This window comes from Heteronotia binoei, chromosome 9 (assembly GCF_032191835.1).
Source record: "Heteronotia binoei isolate CCM8104 ecotype False Entrance Well chromosome 9, APGP_CSIRO_Hbin_v1, whole genome shotgun sequence".
Taxonomy (NCBI): Eukaryota; Metazoa; Chordata; class Lepidosauria; order Squamata; family Gekkonidae; genus Heteronotia; species Heteronotia binoei.
The window spans coordinates 122,164,814-122,182,293 of record NC_083231.1 but is presented as its reverse complement, the minus strand read 5'-3'; the positions used below and the strand labels follow the sequence as shown (position 1 = coordinate 122,182,293).

Sequence of the window (17,480 nt, the reverse complement as noted above, 5' to 3'; positions counted from 1 at the left end):
TTTCTCTATATTTAAAGATGGCTTGCCATTCCCTTTTTGTCCGACGGAGTCTGCTTAGAGCATTCGAAAGTTTGCGTTCTGAATAAAACTTAGTTGGTCTTAAAGGTGCCACTTGTCTACTGCTTTCTTTTTTGGCATGATGATTATGAAAGGAGCACCCCAAGCTTGAAGAACGAGCGAAGAAGGACGTTTCAAGTCGACTCCCTGCCCATTGGGACGCCACGTTGCTTACGATTTCATTGGGACTTGACGTGATTTATGACTTTTGCACTTTAATATTATTTGGTTACCGGGTCACTATAACCCGTGTGGTTGTGGTTGTTCTAAACTTCCAGGATGCGGCAGGTCAAGTCATCCGAACCCCAACCGAGTGAGCTGGTGCTCAGAGCACCTTCTGCTTGGCTCCTCCGGGTTCCCTGGTGTCCCATTATCGCTCGCCTTGTTTACGACACTCGAGCTTGGTGTTTGTGCAAATTAGCCCGGCTGCCTGGGAGCTTGCTTTCGTGGCTAATTGATCTCCAGGAACCTCGCTAACGATCCCGGGGGCTAAGGGAATAGATGTCAGGGGCGGGTGGGAGATTGGGGGTGGGGCGGGGGGAACAAGGCCTCTCCTCGGCAGGGTTTTGTTTGTGCAGCCAGGGGTGGAATTGCAGCTCCCGGGAGAATCGGAGAGCTCTCCGTTGTTTATCGGATCCGTTATTAATTAGATTTAATGTCAGCGGTGGGACTGCGTCTTTTATTAAAAAAAAAAAAAACTGTCTGCGAAGAGAGATCTCAGGTATCGTGAAGTCGAAGTCCTGAAGGCACTTTCGCAAGAGATGCCAGAACCGTTTTGGTCTCCCCCAGGCCTCAGATTCAGTGGAGCGCAGCTCCTGAACCTTTCGGAGAGTTCCGCTTCCTCCTTCTGAGAGTTCCACCACCTTGTCCATCGAATAAGTATCGCAGCTGCATAACAATCCCTGGATGAGCTCCGCCACCTATTTTTCTACAAAGCAACCCCTAGTCTCCCCTATTCTGTTTCCTCCATCTGATGCTATTGCTCATCCCGCACTCTGTGATAATACTATTACATTCAAAGTGATGCTCTGTCCGTCGCTTTTTATGTGCTGGCGCTCTTGTGGAAAATCTTGCTGCCCTTTCTGCCTGCCAAAAACTGACTTGGGTGGACCCGCAATCTGCCTCAGCAGACAGCAGCTCTCATTTGTTCAGACGGGTCCCTCTTTCAGACAGAGCCTGCCGTCTGCCTGCCTATCCTGGGCTAGTCATCCTTTTCTGGCTGGACTCCCCTGCCAGTCCCGGCTGCGTGACAGGAAGAAGTTCAGCTGGTGCTGGTTTTCCGTGAACAAAAACTTCCCAAGTGGGGTTCTGGCTTGTCACACAGCAAAAGTCTGAGCTTGTAAGCACAGGGAAATATATACTGAAGGTTAGGATCTTTACCCTGGGGTTGGGGTGTGCCCCATGATAAATCCCAAATTCACCCAGAAAAGAGGAAGAGCCTGGGGGAGAGAGGATAGATAGATAGATAGATAGATAGATAGATAGATAGATAGATAGATAGATAGATAGATAGATAGATAGATGATAGATAGATAGATGATAGATAGATAGATAGATAGATAGATAGATAGATAGATAGATAGATAGATAGATAGATAGATAGGTAGATAGGTAGGTAGGTAGGTAGATAGATAGATAGATAGATAGATAGATAGATAGATAGATAGATAGATAGATAGATAGATAGATAGATAGATAGATAGATAGATAGATAGATAGATAGATAGATAGATAGATAGATAGATAGATAGATAGATAGATAGATAGATAGAGATTCCCATGCTGGGAATTATTAGGAAGGGAATTGAAAACAAATCAGCCAGTATCATAATGCCCCTGTATAAATCAATGGTGCGGTCTCATTTGGAATACTGTGTACAATTCTGGTCACCACACCTCAAAAAGGATATTATAGCATTGGAAAAAGTCCAGAAAAGGGCAACTAGAATGATTAAAGGGTTGGAACACTTTCCCTATGAAGAAAGGTTAAAACGCTTGGGCTCTTTAGCTTGGAGAAACGTCGATTGCGGGGTGACAGGATAGAAGTTTATGAGATTATGCATGGGATGGAGAAAGTAGAGAAAGAAGTCCTTTTCTCCCTTTCTCACAATAGAAGAACTCGTGAGCATTCAATGAAATTGCTGAGAAGTCAGGTTAGAATGGATAAAAGGAAATACTTCTTCGCCCAAAGGGTGATTGACATGTGGAACTCACTGCCACAGGAGGTGGTGGTGGTTACAAGCATAGCCAGCTTCAAGAGGGGATTGGATAAAAATATTGAGGAGAGGTCCATTAGTGGCTATTAGCCAAAGTGTATTGTTGGAACTGTCTGGGGCAGTGATGCTCTGTATTCTTGGTGCTTGGGTGAAGGCAAAGTGGAAAGGCTTTAGCCACTTGTGAACCTCCTGATGGCACTTGGGAGTTGTTTTTTTGGCCACTGTGTGACACAGAGTGTTGGACTGGATGGGCCATTGGCCTTATCCAACATGGCTTCTCGTATGTTCTTATGTAGGTAGGTAGGTAGGTACGTAGGTAGATAGAGAGAGGGGGGAGGGGGAGGCAGAAAGAAAACAACTTTAAATGCATTATCCAAGCTGCTGGGTGGCTTGGCTTGGAGAAGTGAACTAAAGAGATTTGGGCCCTACCCTGTGAGGTAGATGAAGATATTGGATTTATATCCCGCCCTCCACTCCAAAGAGTCTCAGAGCGGCTCACAATCTCCTTTCCCTTCCTCCCCCACAACAGACACCCTGTGAGGCGGGTGGGGCTGGAGAGGGCTCTCCCAGCAGCTGCCCTTTCAAGGACAACCTCTGCCAGAGCTACGGCTGACCCAAGGCCATTCCAGCAGGTGCAAGTGGAGGAGTGGGGAATCAAACCCAGTTCTCCCAGATAAGAGTCCGCACACTTTAACCACTACACCAAACTGGCTCTAGTTTTTACTTGATCACTCGAGTTACTCCCCTTCCCACCTTCTTTCTTTGCATTTTTTTTCCAGCACCACAGCATCCATTTTAGAGACTGGGACCAATTTCTCACTAGCCTTATGCCGCCCTCACGCTCCTGTTGTCCGCGGGGCTCCTGTCGGATTTCACACCAGCTGCAACTCGCTTCGCCCTTTTTGCACGGCAAACAGAAACTGGTCCCTTTAGAGAATCTTGTTTGCTGCACAAAAGAGGCGGAGCCAGTTGCAGCCTCAGGGCAGCTTGTGGGAAATCCGACAGAAGCTCCACTGAGGAGAGGAGAGTGAGGGCGAGGTAAACTAGTGGGAAGTTGGTCCGAGTAACCAGAACTGCATTCAGCTTCCCAAACAAGAATTTACAAGATTCTGCATGGGATGCAGAAAGTAGAGAAAGAAGTCCTTTTCTCCCTTTCTCACAATACAAGAACTCGTGGGCATTCGATGAAATTGCTGAGCAGTCAGGTTAAAATGGATAAAAGGAGGTACTTCTTCACCCAAAGGGTGATTAACATGTGGAATTCACTGCCACAGGAGGTGGTGGCGGCCACAAGTATAGCCACCTTCAAGAGGGGGTTAGATAAAAATATGGACCAGATACACACACACACACACACACACACTATGGCTAATAGCTACTGATGTGACACAGAGTGTTGGACTGGATGGGCCATTGGCCTGATCCAACATGGCTTCTCTTATGTGACACAGAGTGTTGGACTGGGTGGGCCATTGGCCTGATCCAACATGGCTTCTCTTATGTTCTTATGTGACACGGAGTGTTGGACTGGAGGGGCCATTGGCCTGATCCAACAGGGCTTCTCTTATGTTCTTATGTGACACAGAGTGTTGGACTGGATGGGCCACTGGCCTGAACCAACATGGCTTCTCTTACGTTCTTCTGTGACACAGAGTGTTGGACTGGATGGGCCACTGGCCTGAACCAACATGGCTTCTCTTATGTTCTTCTGTGACACAGAGTGTTGGACTGGATGGGCCACTGGCCTGATCCAACAGGGCTTCTCTTATGTTCTTATGTGACACAGAGTGTTGGACTGGATGGGCCACTGGCCTGATCCAACATGGCTTCTCTTATGTTCTTATGTGACACAGAGTGTTGGACTGGATGGGCCACTGGCCTGAACCAACATGGCTTCTCTTACGTTCTTATGTGACACAGAGTGTTGGACTGGATGGGCCATTGGCCTGATCCAACATGGCTTCTCTTATGTTCTTATGTGACACAGTGTTGGACTGGATGGGCCATTGGCCTGATCCAACATGGCTTCTCTTATGTTCTTATGTGACACAGAGTGTTGGACTGGAGGGGCCATTGGCCTGATCCAACAGGGCTTCTCTTATGTTCTTATGTGACACAGAGTGTTGGACTGGATGGGCCACTGGCCTGAACCAACATGGCTTCTCTTACGTTCTTATGTGACACAGAGTGTTGGACTGGATGGGCCATTGGCCTGATCCAACATGGCTTCTCTTATGTTCTTATGTGACACAGAGTGTTGGACTGGATGGGCCACTGGCCTGAACCAACATGGCTTCTCTTACGTTCTTATGTGACACAGAGTGTTGGACTGGATGGGCCATTGGCCTGATCCAACATGGCTTCTCTTATGTTCTTATGTGACACAGAGTGTTGGACTGGATGGGCCACTGGCCTGAACCAACATGGCTTCTCTTACGTTCTTCTGTGACACAGAGTGTTGGACTGGATGGGCCACTGGCCTGATCCAACATGGCTTCTCTTATGTTCTTATGTGACACAGAGTGTTGGACTGGATGGGCCACTGGCCTGAACCAACATGGCTTCTCTTACGTTCTTATGTGACACAGAGTGTTGCACTGGATGGGCCATTGGCCTGATCCAACATGGCTTCTCTTATGTTCTTATGTGACACAGTGTTGGACTGGATGGGCCATTGGCCTGATCCAACATGGCTTCACTTATGTTCTTATGTGACACAGAGTGTTGGACTGGAGGGGCCATTGGCCTGATCCAACAGGGCTTCTCTTATGTTCTTATGTGACACAGAGTGTTGGACTGGATGGGCCACTGGCCTGAACCAACATGGCTTCTCTTACGTTCTTATGTGACACAGAGTGTTGGACTGGATGGGCCATTGGCCTGATCCAACATGGCTTCTCTTATGTTCTTATGTGACACAGAGTGTTGGACTGGATGGGCCACTGGCCTGAACCAACATGGCTTCTCTTGCGTTCTTATGTGACACAGAGTGTTGGACTGGATGGGCCATTGGCCTGATCCAACATGGCTTCTCTTATGTTCTTATGTGACACAGAGTGTTGGACTGGATGGGCCACTGGCCTGAACCAACATGGCTTCTCTTACGTTCTTCTGTGACACAGAGTGTTGGACTGGATGGGCCACTGGCCTGATCCAACATGGCTTCTCTTATGTTCTTATGTGACACAGAGTGTTGGACTGGATGGGCCACTGGCCTGATCCAACATGGCTTCTCTTATGTTCTTATGTGACACAGAGTGTTGGACTGGATGGGCCACTGGCCTGAACCAACATGGCTTCTCTTACGTTCTTATGTGACACAGAGTGTTGGACTGGATGGGCCATTGGCCTGATCCAACATGGCTTCTCTTATGTTCTTATGTGACACAGTGTTGGACTGGATGGGCCATTGGCCTGATCCAACATGGCTTCTCTTATGTTCTTCTGTGACACAGAGTGTTGGACTGGATGGGCCACTGGCCTTATCCAACATGGCTTCTCTTATGTTCTTATGTGACACAGAGTGTTGGACTGGATGGGCCACTGGCCTGATCCAACATGGCTTCTCTTATGTTCTTATGTGACACAGAGTGTTGGACTGGATGGGCCACTGGCCTGAACCAACATGGCTTCTCTTACGTTCTTATGTGACACAGAGTGTTGGACTGGATGGGCCATTGGCCTGATCCAACATGGCTTCTCTTATGTTCTTATGTGACACAGAGTGTTGGACTGGATGGGCCACTGGCCTGAACCAACATGGCTTCTCTTATGTTCTTATGTGACACAGAGTGTTGGACTGGATGGGCCACTGGCCTGAACCAACATGGCTTCTCTTACGTTCTTCTGTGACACAGAGTGTTGGACTGGATGGGCCACTGGCCTGATCCAACATGGGTTCTCTTATGTTCTTATGTGACACAGAGTGTTGGACTGGATGGGCCACTGGCCTGATCCAACATGGCTTCTCTTATGTTCTTATGTGACACAGAGTGTTGGACTGGATGGGCCACTGGCCTGAACCAACATGGCTTCTCTTACGTTCTTATGTGACACAGAGTGTTGGACTGGATGGGCCATTGGCCTGATCCAACATGGCTTCTCTTATGTTCTTATGTGACACAGTGTTGGACTGGATGGGCCATTGGCCTGATCCAACATGGCTTCTCTTATGTTCTTCTGTGACACAGAGTGTTGGACTGGATGGGCCACTGGCCTGATCCAACATGGCTTCTCTTATGTTCTTATGTGACACAGAGTGTTGGACTGGATGGGCCATTGGCCTGATCCAACATGGCTTCTCTTATGTTCTTCTGTGACAGAGTGTTGGACTGGATGGGCCACTGGCCTGATCCAACAGGGCTTCTCTTCTGTTCTTATGTGACACAGAGTGTTGGACTGGATGGGCCATTGGCCTGATCCAACAGGGCTTCTCTTATGTTCTTCTGTGACACAGAGTGTTGGACTGGATGGGCCATTGGCCTGATCCAACATGGCTTCTCTTATGTTCTTATGTAACACAGAGTGTTGGACTGGATGGGCCACTGCCCTGATCCAACATGGCTTCTCTTATGTGGCACAGAGTGTTGGACTGGATGGGCCATTGGCCTGATCCAACAGGGCTTCTCTTATGTTCTTACGTTAAACAGCGATCATTCAAAGAAAACACTAGAAATTCTTGCTGGGACCCTTTCCCCCCACCTCATCTCTCTCTGCTGCCTCCCAGAAGAGCTCACCTGCACATGATCTCGTGCGTCAGAAGCACACGGCACATCTCCGGGTTCTTGTCCTGCCCTTCGTAGATGATGGCCTAAAGATGGAGCAAACAGAAAGGGAGAAGTTGAAGGTGGTGGGGAGGGCAACCACAGAAGGTTCAGCACTTTTAAAGCGTTCGGCATTAACCCGTCTGTGAAGCAGAGGCTTTCTCACCCATGGTGAACCTGGGTTTGGGATTTCTCTCTCACGGCTGAATCTCTGGCTGCACAAAAAGCGGCAGCTTAGGGTGGCCCACTGAGAGAAGGTGATGATGGATGGACTCCTCTTGGCGTGGCAAAGTAACCTGAACTGGCCATGAGTTGCCAACTTCCAGATAGAGCAGGGGTGGCCAACGGTAGCTCTCCAGATGTCTTTTGTGCCTACAACTCCCATCAGCCCCAGCCAGCATGGCCAATGGCTGGGGCTGATGGGAGCTGTAGGCAAAAAACATCTGGAGAGCTACCGTTGGCCACCCCTGAGATAGAGGATGGAGCTCTTCTGGAATTACAACTCTAGACTACAGTAGGGTTCCCAAGTCCAATTTGAGAAATATCTGGGGAATTTGAGGGTGGAGCCAGGAGACATTGTGGTGGAGCCAAGATCAAGGCTGTGACAAGCATCATTGAACTCCAAAGGGAGTTCTGGCTATCCCATTTAAAGGGACAGCAGACCATTTAAATGCCTTCCCTCCTTTGGAAATAATGAAGGATAGGGGCACCTTCTTTGGGGGCTCATAGAATTGGACCCCAGAGTCCAATCTCTTTGAAACTTGGTGGGTGTTTTGAGGAGAGGCATTGGATGCTATGCTGCAAATTTGGTGCCTCTATCTCAAACAAATTTGGTGCCTCTATCTCAAAAAACACGGATTAATTCTTTATTATACCCTATGGGAATTGGTCTTTATAGGGAATACTGGAGTGCCCAGCAGACATTACCCTCCCCCCCTTGTTTTTTGATGACCCTGAAGTGGGGGGAGGGCCTCCAAAACAGGGGATCCCCTGCCCCCACCTGGGGATTGGCAACCCTAAACTACAGGGATCAGTTCCTTGGCGGAAACAGCAGCTTTGGAGGGTGGACTCTATGGCATTATTCCCCACTAATGTCCCTCCCCTCCTCTCCACAATCCCCACCCTCTCCAAATCTCCAGGAATCTTCCAAGCTGGAGTTGGCAACCCTACCCTGTTACAACTTTGGTGAGAAGTTGGGGGCTCCTCCATAGAAACAAGGTTCTTTTTACAGTGGGCTTTAAAAAAAAAAAAGACAAAATGTTAGGGTTGCCAACTTCCACACGGTGCCTGGAGATCTCCTGGAATTGCCACTGCTCTCCAGACCCCAGGCATCGATCTCCAGAATTTAAGCTGATCTCCAGATCCCATAGATCAGTTTCTCCTCCTAGAGAAAACGGCTGCTTTGCAGGGCCTTTTACCCCACTGAGCTCCCTCCCCAGGCTCCACCCCCAAATCTCTAGGCATTCCCCAGCTCAGAGTTGGCAACCCCACAAAAGGGGCCATCCCGAAAGAACTTCTGCGCAGCTCAAAACTCCGAGAGCTGCAAAAGTTGCACTCTCTTCACTGGATGTAAACAGCGACAGAGGACAATATGAAAAACAAGGCGAGTCATTCCGTCTCTTGAACCCAGAGCCTTCCTGGAGATCTCCCGCTTTTACAACTGATTGCCAGCTGGCTGCGATCAGCTCCCCTGGAGAAAACGGCTGCCTGGAAGGGAGGGCTCCGTGGCATTATTCCCCAAACCCCACCCATCTCAGGCTCCACCTCCCAAAAAGCTCCATCTATTTCCCAGGGCGGAGCTAGCAGCCCTGCATTTCCCCCACAATAACCCTGTGAAGTAGGTTGTTGCGGACGGCAGCCCTTGTTGGTCTGCAGTAGAAGACCTAGATTCGGATTCCAGCAGCATCGTAGAGACCCAACAAGATTGCCATGGTGGAAGCAGGATTGCCAACCTCCAAGTGGGGCCTGAAGATCTCCTGGAATTTCAACTGATCTCCAAATCACAGAGATCAGTTCCCCCGGAGGAAGTGGCACCTTCAGAGAGCGGACTCCGGGGCTTTATACTCCACTTAGGCCCCTCCCCCTCCCCAAGCCCCACCCTCGCCAGGCCTCACCCCCTAAATCCCCAGGTATTTTCTCATCCAGAGCTGACAGCTGTTCATATAATCTTTTGTTTCAGGTGGGTAGCCATGTCAGTCTACAGTAAAAGAACCAGATTCAAATCAACATTTCTAGGTGCCCGACTGGAGATACTTTCGTGCCGCAGTAATTTTTGCTTTCCAAGCAAAGGAGAAGGAGCAGGCCTAGAGATGTGAAGGCCCGGGAAAAAAACTGAAAAAATTTGGGGGGGGGGGGAACTTTCCCCCAATTTTTTTCCTGAAGCCTTTTTTGTTGCTCCGTTTGTTACAATTACAAATACATATTATTTAAAAAGTATATTCCGTTTGTAATAATTGTTTGGAGACACTATATTTCTAATCACCTCGTTGTGATAATTTCATGCCAAGTAAAATTGTCCGTAGCCATATTTTATGTTCCGAAAGTAACAGAATGACTTTCAATCTGGAAAAGAAAAAAATAAGTGCTAATGCAGCATTTTTTTTTCAATTTTTCCAAAAATTTCCATTTTTTTCTGGAAAACCCCCCCAGAAAAAATGAAAATTTTTGGAAAAATTAAAAAAAAATACTACATTAGCACTTATTTTTTTTCTTTTCCAGATTGAAAGTCATTCTGTTAAAAAAAAACCCCAAAAAACCTAAGGGTTTTTTTCCGAGCTTCAAAATTTTTTGAAATTTCACATCTCTAACCAGGCCTCATTTTGGGCAGGAGCTCACAGGAGCGGACTTCCAGAACCTCTAAATTTTATGGTGCTCTTTCTTTCTCTCTCCCTTTCCCAATACTTGCCTCTGGGCTCCATTGTTCAACCCCCCTGTGAGAATTCTGCTGAACTCTCAGATTGGACAAACTTTCTAATATTTTCCCTCACACAAAAAAAAGGGAAAATAACCAAAACGTATAAAGCAGACACATGGAAATCTTCCTCCTGCCACTGTGGCCACAGAGGAGAAAGCAATGTTAAAAGACTGATGGGAGTAAGGTTTTAGGATGATAATTATAATTCAAGAAACATTTTAAGGTAGATGCTGGGCTGATGTAATTTAGTACACCTTCCAGTGATGTCAGGGGGTGTGTGGCAGATCATAGAATCATAGAGTTGGAAGGGACCTCCAGGGTCATCTAGTCCAACCTCCTGCACAATGCAGGAAACTCACAAATATCTTCCCCTAAATTCACAGGATCCTCATTGCTGTCAGATGGTCCTCTAGACTCTGCTTAAAAACCTCCAAGGAAGGAGAGCCCACCACCTCCTGAGTTTGAGTGGACCTCCAGGGTCATCTAGTCCAACCCCCTGCACAATGCAGGAAACTCACAAACATCTCCCCCTAAATTCACAGGATCCTCATTGCTGTCAGATGACCATCTAGCCTCTGCTTAAAAACCTCCTGAGGAAGCCTGTTCCACTGAGGAATTGTTCTAACGGTCAGGAAGTTCTAACAGTCATATATATATATATATATATATATATATATATATATATATATATATATATATATATATATAGCCTCTGCTTCAAAACCTCCAAGGAAGGAGAGCCCACCACCTCCAGAGTTGGAAGGGACCACCAGGGTCATCTAGTCCAACCCCCTGCACAATGCAGGAAACTCACAAACCCCTCTCCCTAAATTGATAGGCTCTTCATTGCTGTCAGATGGCCATCCAGCCTCTGTTTCAAAACCTCCAAGGAAGAAGAGCCCACCACCTCCCAAGGAGGAACCTGTTCCACTGAGGAACTGCTCTAACAGTCAGGAAGTTTTTCCTAATAGAATCGTAGAGTTGGAAGGGACCTCCAGGGCCATCTAGTCCAACCCCCTGTACAATGCAGGAAACCCACAAACACCTCCCCCTAAATTCACAGGATCTGCATTGCTGTCATATGGCCATCCAGCCTCTGCTTAAAAACCTCCAAGGAAGGAGAGCTCATCACCTCCTGAGGAGGAAGCCTGTTCCACTGAGGAATTGCTCTAATGGTCAGGAAGTTCTTTCTCATGTTGAGCCGGAAATTCTTTTGATTTAATTTCAACCCATTGGTTCTGGTCCTTCCTTCTGGGGCCACAGAAAACAATTCCACACCAAATGAGTTCTGTAAATGAGTTGTGTGCTAATGAGCTCCGGCGCCTCTTTTCCTATGAAGTGACCTCTGAGGAGGACTCTGTGTTCCCAACAAGGCCTGGCACGGATGTCTGGTGCTAAATAGGTGTTTGGTGCTAATGGCAGCTGAGAACAAGCACATGCCTCCCTCGGGTACCCACACGCTTCCCCAATGACTCACGCTAATAATGGTGGAACATCTCTCTACCATTGGAAAGAGAGAGATGCTCCCTTGGGGCACCTCCTACATGGGTGTGAACACACTATCCTTGGCGTGGATCTCAAAAGAAACTTCCACAAACTCTACGGCCTTTGTTCTGTCTCCCTGATGTCCTGTCTCTCGCATGGAACTTGGGTTTTTTGGCCACTGTGTTTTTGGCATTTGGGGGTTTTTTTGGCCACTGTGTGACACAGAGTGTTGGACTGGATGGGCCATTGGCCTGATCCAAAATGGCTTCTCTTATGTTCTTATGTGACACAGTGTTGGACTGGATGGGCATTGGCGTGATTCAACATGGCTTCTCTTATGTTCTTATGTGACACAGAGTGTTGGAATGGATGGGCCACTGGCCTGATCCAACAGGGCTTCTCTTATGTGACACAGTGTTGGACTGGATGGGCCATTGGCCTGATCCAACATGGCTTCTCTTATGTTCTTATGTGACACAGAGTGTTGGACTGGAGGGGCCATTGGCCTGATCCAACATGGCTTCTCTTATGTTCTTATGTGACACAGAGTGTTGGAATGGATGGGCCATAGGCCTGATCCAACAGGGCTTCTCTTATGTTCTTATGTGACACAGAGTGTTGGAATGGATGGGCCATTGGCCTGATCCAACATGGCTTCTCTTATGTTCTTATGTGACACAGAGTGTTGGAATGGATGGGCCATAGGCCTGATCCAACAGGGCTTCTCTTATGTTCTTATGTGACACAGAGTGTTGGAATGGATGGGCCATTGGCCTGATCCAACATGGCTTCTCTTATGTTCTTATGTGACACAGAGTGTTGGAATGGATGTGCCATAGGCCTGATCCAACATGGCTTCTCTTATGTTCTTATGTGACACAGAGTGTTGGACTGGAGGGGCCATTGGCCTGATCCAACAGGGCTTCTCTTATGTTCTTATGTGACACAGAGTGTTGGACTGGATGGGCCATTGGTCTGATCCAATGTGGCGTCTCTTATGTTCTTAAGGAAGTGGCCAGGGCAGCTGTGTCCAACTTCCTGACTGCCAGGAAAGTTCCTCCCGCATCATGATCCTGGGTCTAGTGAGGCCTACAGGCTCCAGAGAAGCCTGCCTAGGAGTTACAAAAGAGCTTACATTTCCGAGGATGCCTTCTGTCCCTTTGAGCGAGTGGCAAGGTTTTGGAGGGAAACTGGCGCAGAGAGGGGTAGGGCCTGGGAGGAGAACATAAAAGGGCCAAGCTGAGGCAGGGGGTGTCTTTTCCTGGAAGGCTGAGCTGGAGGCAGGCTGTAGCCTAGAGAGCTTGCAGCAGGGGAAAGATCCCTCACCCAAGGGATGTGGTGAGTGTTGGTTAGTAGAGTAGGGACTGTATAGTTAAACGCGTCAGCGCTTTTGTTTCTTTGCACCAACCTTTACTGTTTCTTATTCACTATAGCACTAAATCTTTGTCACCCACTTACTGTTTTAGAGCACTAATAATAAACTTCTTTTTGTTGTTCTACTGCCTGGGTTCTCACGTCTCCTTGGCCACAATTAGGAGGTATTTATTAATAAGGAAGATAAGGGTGGTTGGGTGCTCTGGGGCCTCCATACAGACCCTGACCAGAGTGGTGGCAGCCAGTAGAAAGCCTTGCTAGGCCTTGCCGTGTGACACCCCCCCCCCCAATCCCATTTAACAGGTGGAACAAAGGGTAGCTCTGCTGAGATCCAGGCCAATTTGGAAGTCCTCTGGTGGGGAAGGGAAAGTTTCCTCTCCGCAGCACAATAGTCAGGAGCAAGTATTCCGGATGGATGGATGGTTGATTGGATAGATAGATAGATAGATAGATAGATAGATAGATAGATAGATAGATAGATAGATAGATAGATAGATAGATAGATAGATAGATAGATAGATAGATAGACGGATAAACGGATAGAGGGATAGATGGATAGACAGATATGAGTGATAGAAAGACAGAGATAGAAACAGATAAAGACAGGTAGGTAGGAAGGTAAATTAGACCAACACACAGAGAGAAACAGAGACAGACAGACACGATGAGAGACAGAAACACAACATAGAGGCAGAAACACAACATAGAGGCAGAAACACAACATAGAGGCAGATGATAGATAGATAGATAGCCGCCCTGAGTCTGCTTGCGGAGAGGGCGGTATAAGTCAAACGTAATAAATAAATAAATAGATAGATAGATAGATAGATAGATAGATAGATAGATAGATAGATAGATAGATAGATAGATTGATGACAGATAGATAGATAGATAGATAGATAGATAGATAGATAGATAGATAGATAGATAGATAGATAGATAGATAGATAGATAGATAGAGAGAGAGAGAGAGAGAGAGAGAGAGAGAGATAGGCAGGTAGTTGTTAGACAGATCTTCTGCCTAACAAATGACAAAGACTTCTTAGTGCCCAGGGTTGCCATGGCACCATCCAAATCCTTTAGTGGTGCCAGTCAAGTGTTTTTGACTACTTGGTGGGGCCGGTTGGGGGGAGGGGCTTTTGCCCGGCAAGGCTTCTGATTGTTTGTTGTCTGGAGATCAGTTGAAATTCCAAGAGATTTCCAGGCCCCAGCTGGAGGTTGGCAATGCTACTCAGATGTACCTGATAGATGTGCAGTTGAGCCTAGATGGTAACACGCACGCACGCACACACAAACACACACACACACAGAGGTTTATTCCCCCAGCACTGGACGCCATTACCTGCTTGGACATGGAGTCGATCAGCCGAACGTAGAGGTCCTGCTCTGTCCGAAGCCCTGTGAGGAGAAAGCGAGCGAGAGTAACTTTGACATGCTTGGGGAGGACAGGAAGTGCTCCAAGCATCTCACAACCCCTGCCCAACTCTGCTGTCCTGCCAGCTGTGAAACTGGGATAGAAGAATGCCTCCCCCGGACATGGCCCCCAGACACACTGATGCTACAAGCTGGTTTGTCCACAAGGTTTTCGGTGTTCTCCTGCATTATCCTGATGCAATCAGTGCAACAACCCTCTCGGGCAGGCCAGGTGATACATGCAGGTAAGCTGCAGAGGCTGCTGAGGCTGAGAACATACGAAGCTGCCTTCTACTGAATCAGATCCCCCTCGGTCCATCCAAGTCAGTCTTGTCTGCTCAGACTGGCAGCGGCTCTCCAGGGTCTCAAGCTGAGGTTTTTCACACCTATTTGCCTGGAGCCTTTTAGTTGGAGATGCCGGGGATTGAACCTGGGACCTTCTGCTTCCCAAGCAGATGCTCCACCACTGAGCCACCGTCCCTCCCCATGAACATATGAAGCTGCCTTCTACTGAATCAGACCCTTGGTCCATCAAAGTCAGTCTGGCAGCGGCTCTCCAGAGTCTCCAGCTGAGGTTTTCCACACCTGCTTGCCTGGACCCTTTTTAGTTGGAGATGCCGGGGATTGAGCTTGGGACCAAGCAGATGCTCTACCACTGAGCCACCGTCCCTCCCCACAGGGGAGCTTGCATTCGAGGCATAGGCAGGATTCAAACCAGGGAGCCTCTTAACATCGGGGTGTTTCTTTTAGCCACTAATTAATATTAGCTTAATTGTCACAGCTCTCCCCCTAAAAAAAGGTTTTTCGGGAACTATGTCCTGACACAGATGGCCCAGGTGAGCCCAATCTTGTCAGATCTCAAAAGAAAAGTGGTTGTTAGGCCTTGGATGGGAGACCACAGAAGAAGTCCAGGGTTGTTACGCAGAGGCAGCAAATGGCAAACCACCTCTGAACATCTCCTGCGTTGATGGTCCACCATGCTAGCCGGATCGCATCAGATCTCGGGAGCTAAGCGGGGCTGGCGCTGGCTAGTACTTGGATGGGAGACCATCAAGGCAGTCCAGGGTTGCTACGCAGAGGCAGGCAATGGCAAACCACCTCTGAGTGTCTACTGCCTTAACCTGAGTGGCCTAAACTAGCCTGATCTCATCTGATCTCAGAAGCTAAGCAGGGTCAGCCCTGGTTAGGCCTTGGATGGGAGACCCCCAAGGAAGTCCAGGGTTGCTACGCAGAGGCAGGCAATGGCAAACCTCCTCTGTTCATCTTCTGCCTTGGCCTGGATGGCTCAGGCTAGCCCCGTCTTGGAAACTTTGCAGGGCCAGCCCAGGTTAGGACTTGGATGGGAGACCCCCACAGACATCCGGGGTCGCTAGGCAGAGGCAGGCAATGGCAAACCCCCTCTGAACATCTCTTGTCTTGATTTCAATGGCCCAGGCTGGCCTGATCTCATCTGATCTCAGAAGCTAAGGAGAGTCAGACCTGGCTAGTATTTGGATAGGAGACCACTGAGAATGTCCAGGGTTGTTACGCAGAGGCAGGCAACGGCAAACCACCTCTGAGTGTCTACTGCCTTAACCTGGGTGGCCTAAACTAGCCTGATCTCATCTGATCTCAGAAGCTAAGGAGAGTCAGCCCTGGCTAGTATTTGGATAGGAGACCACTGAGAATGCCCAGGGTCGCTACGCAGAGGCAGGCAATGGCAAACCACCTCTGAGTGTCTACTGCCTTAACCTGGGTGGCCTAAGCTAGTCTGATCTCATCTGATCTCAGAAGCTAAGTAGGGTCAGCCCTGGTTAGGACTTGGATGGGAGACCACAGAGGAAGTCCGGGGTTGCTACGCAGAGGCAGGCAATGGCAAACCTCCTCTGTTCATCTACTGCCTTGGCCTGGATGGCTCAGGCTAGCCCTGTCTTGGAAACTTTGCAGGGCCAGCCCAGGTTAGGACTTGGATGGGAGACCCCCGCAGACATCCGGGGTCGCTAGGCAGAGGCAGGCAATGGCAAACCCCCTCTGAACATCTCTTGTCTTGATTTCAATGGCCCAGGCTGGCCTGATCTCATCTGATCTCAGAAGCTAAGGAGAGTCAGACCTGGCCAGTATTTGGATAGGAGACTACTGAGAATGCCCAGGGTCGCTACGCAGAGGCAGGCAATGGCAAACCACCTCTGAGTGTCTACTGCCCTAACCTGGGTGGCCTAAGCTAGTCTGATCTCATCTGATCTCAGAAGCTAAGTAGGGTCAGCCCTGGTTAGGACTTGGATGGGAGACCATAGAGGAAGTCCAGGGTTGCTACGCAGAGGCAGGCAATGGCAAACCTCCTCTGTTCATCTACTGCCTTGGCCTGGATGGCTCAGGCTAGCCCTGTCTTGGAAACTTTGCAGGGTCAGCCCAGGTTAGGACTTGGATGGGAGACCCCCGCAGACATCCGGGGTCGCTAGGCAAAGGCAGGCAATGGCAAACCCCCTCTGAACATCTCTTGTCTTGATTTCAATGGCCCAGGCTGGCCTGATCTCATCTGATCTCAGAAGCTAAGGAGAGTCAGACCTGGCTAATATTTGGATAGGAGAACACTGAGAATGCCCAGGGTCGCTACGCAGAGGCAGGCAACAGCAAACCACCTCTGAGTGTCTCCTGCCCTAACCTGGGTGGCCTAAGCTCGCCTGATCTCATCTGATCTCAAAAGCTAAGCGGGGCTGGCGCTGGCTAGTACTTGGATGGGAGACCATCAAGGCAGTCCAGGGTTGTTATGCAGAGGCAGGCAATGGCAAACCACCTCTGAGTGTCTCCTGCCCTAACCTGGGTGGCCTAAACTAGCCTGATCTCATCTCATCTCAGAAGCTAAGTAGGGTCAGCCCTGGTTAGGACTTGGATAGGAGACCACAGAGGAAGTCCAGGGTTGCTACGCAGAGGCAGGCAATGGCAAACCACCTCTGAATATCTGTCGCCTTGAAAATCCTACAGGGCCGCCATAAGTCAGCTATGATTTGATGGCACTGTCCACCAATTTTGCCTTGACTTGGATGGCCCAGGCGAGCCCAACATTGTCAGATCTTGGAAGCTAAGCAGTCTCTGGCCCTCATTAGCATTTGGAAGGGAGACCAAAAAGACAGTCCAGGGTTACCACGCAGAGGCAGGCAATGGCAAGCCACCTCTTAGTGTCTCCTGCCCTAAACTGAGTGGCCTAAGCTCGCCTGATCTCATCTGATCTCAGAAGCTAAGCGTGCTTGGTCCTGGTTAGTACTTGGATGGGAGACCACC

General features: G+C 48.8%; 1 protein-coding gene across 1 annotated transcript in view; it reads right to left on the bottom strand.

Moving 5' to 3' along the window:
- Positions 1–6,994: 6,994 nt before the first annotated feature.
- LOC132577636 (transcription factor COE3-like) overlaps positions 6,995–17,480 on the bottom strand; it is a 33,136-nt gene continuing 22,650 nt past the window's right edge. The window contains exons 4-5 of the mRNA XM_060247426.1: positions 14,152–14,207; positions 6,995–7,083 (exon numbers count right to left, since the gene is read on the bottom strand). Of these exons, the coding sequence (XP_060103409.1) occupies positions 7,006–7,083; positions 14,152–14,207 (134 nt within the window). The 3' untranslated portion in view covers positions 6,995–7,005. The remainder of the gene's footprint in view (positions 7,084–14,151; positions 14,208–17,480) is intronic.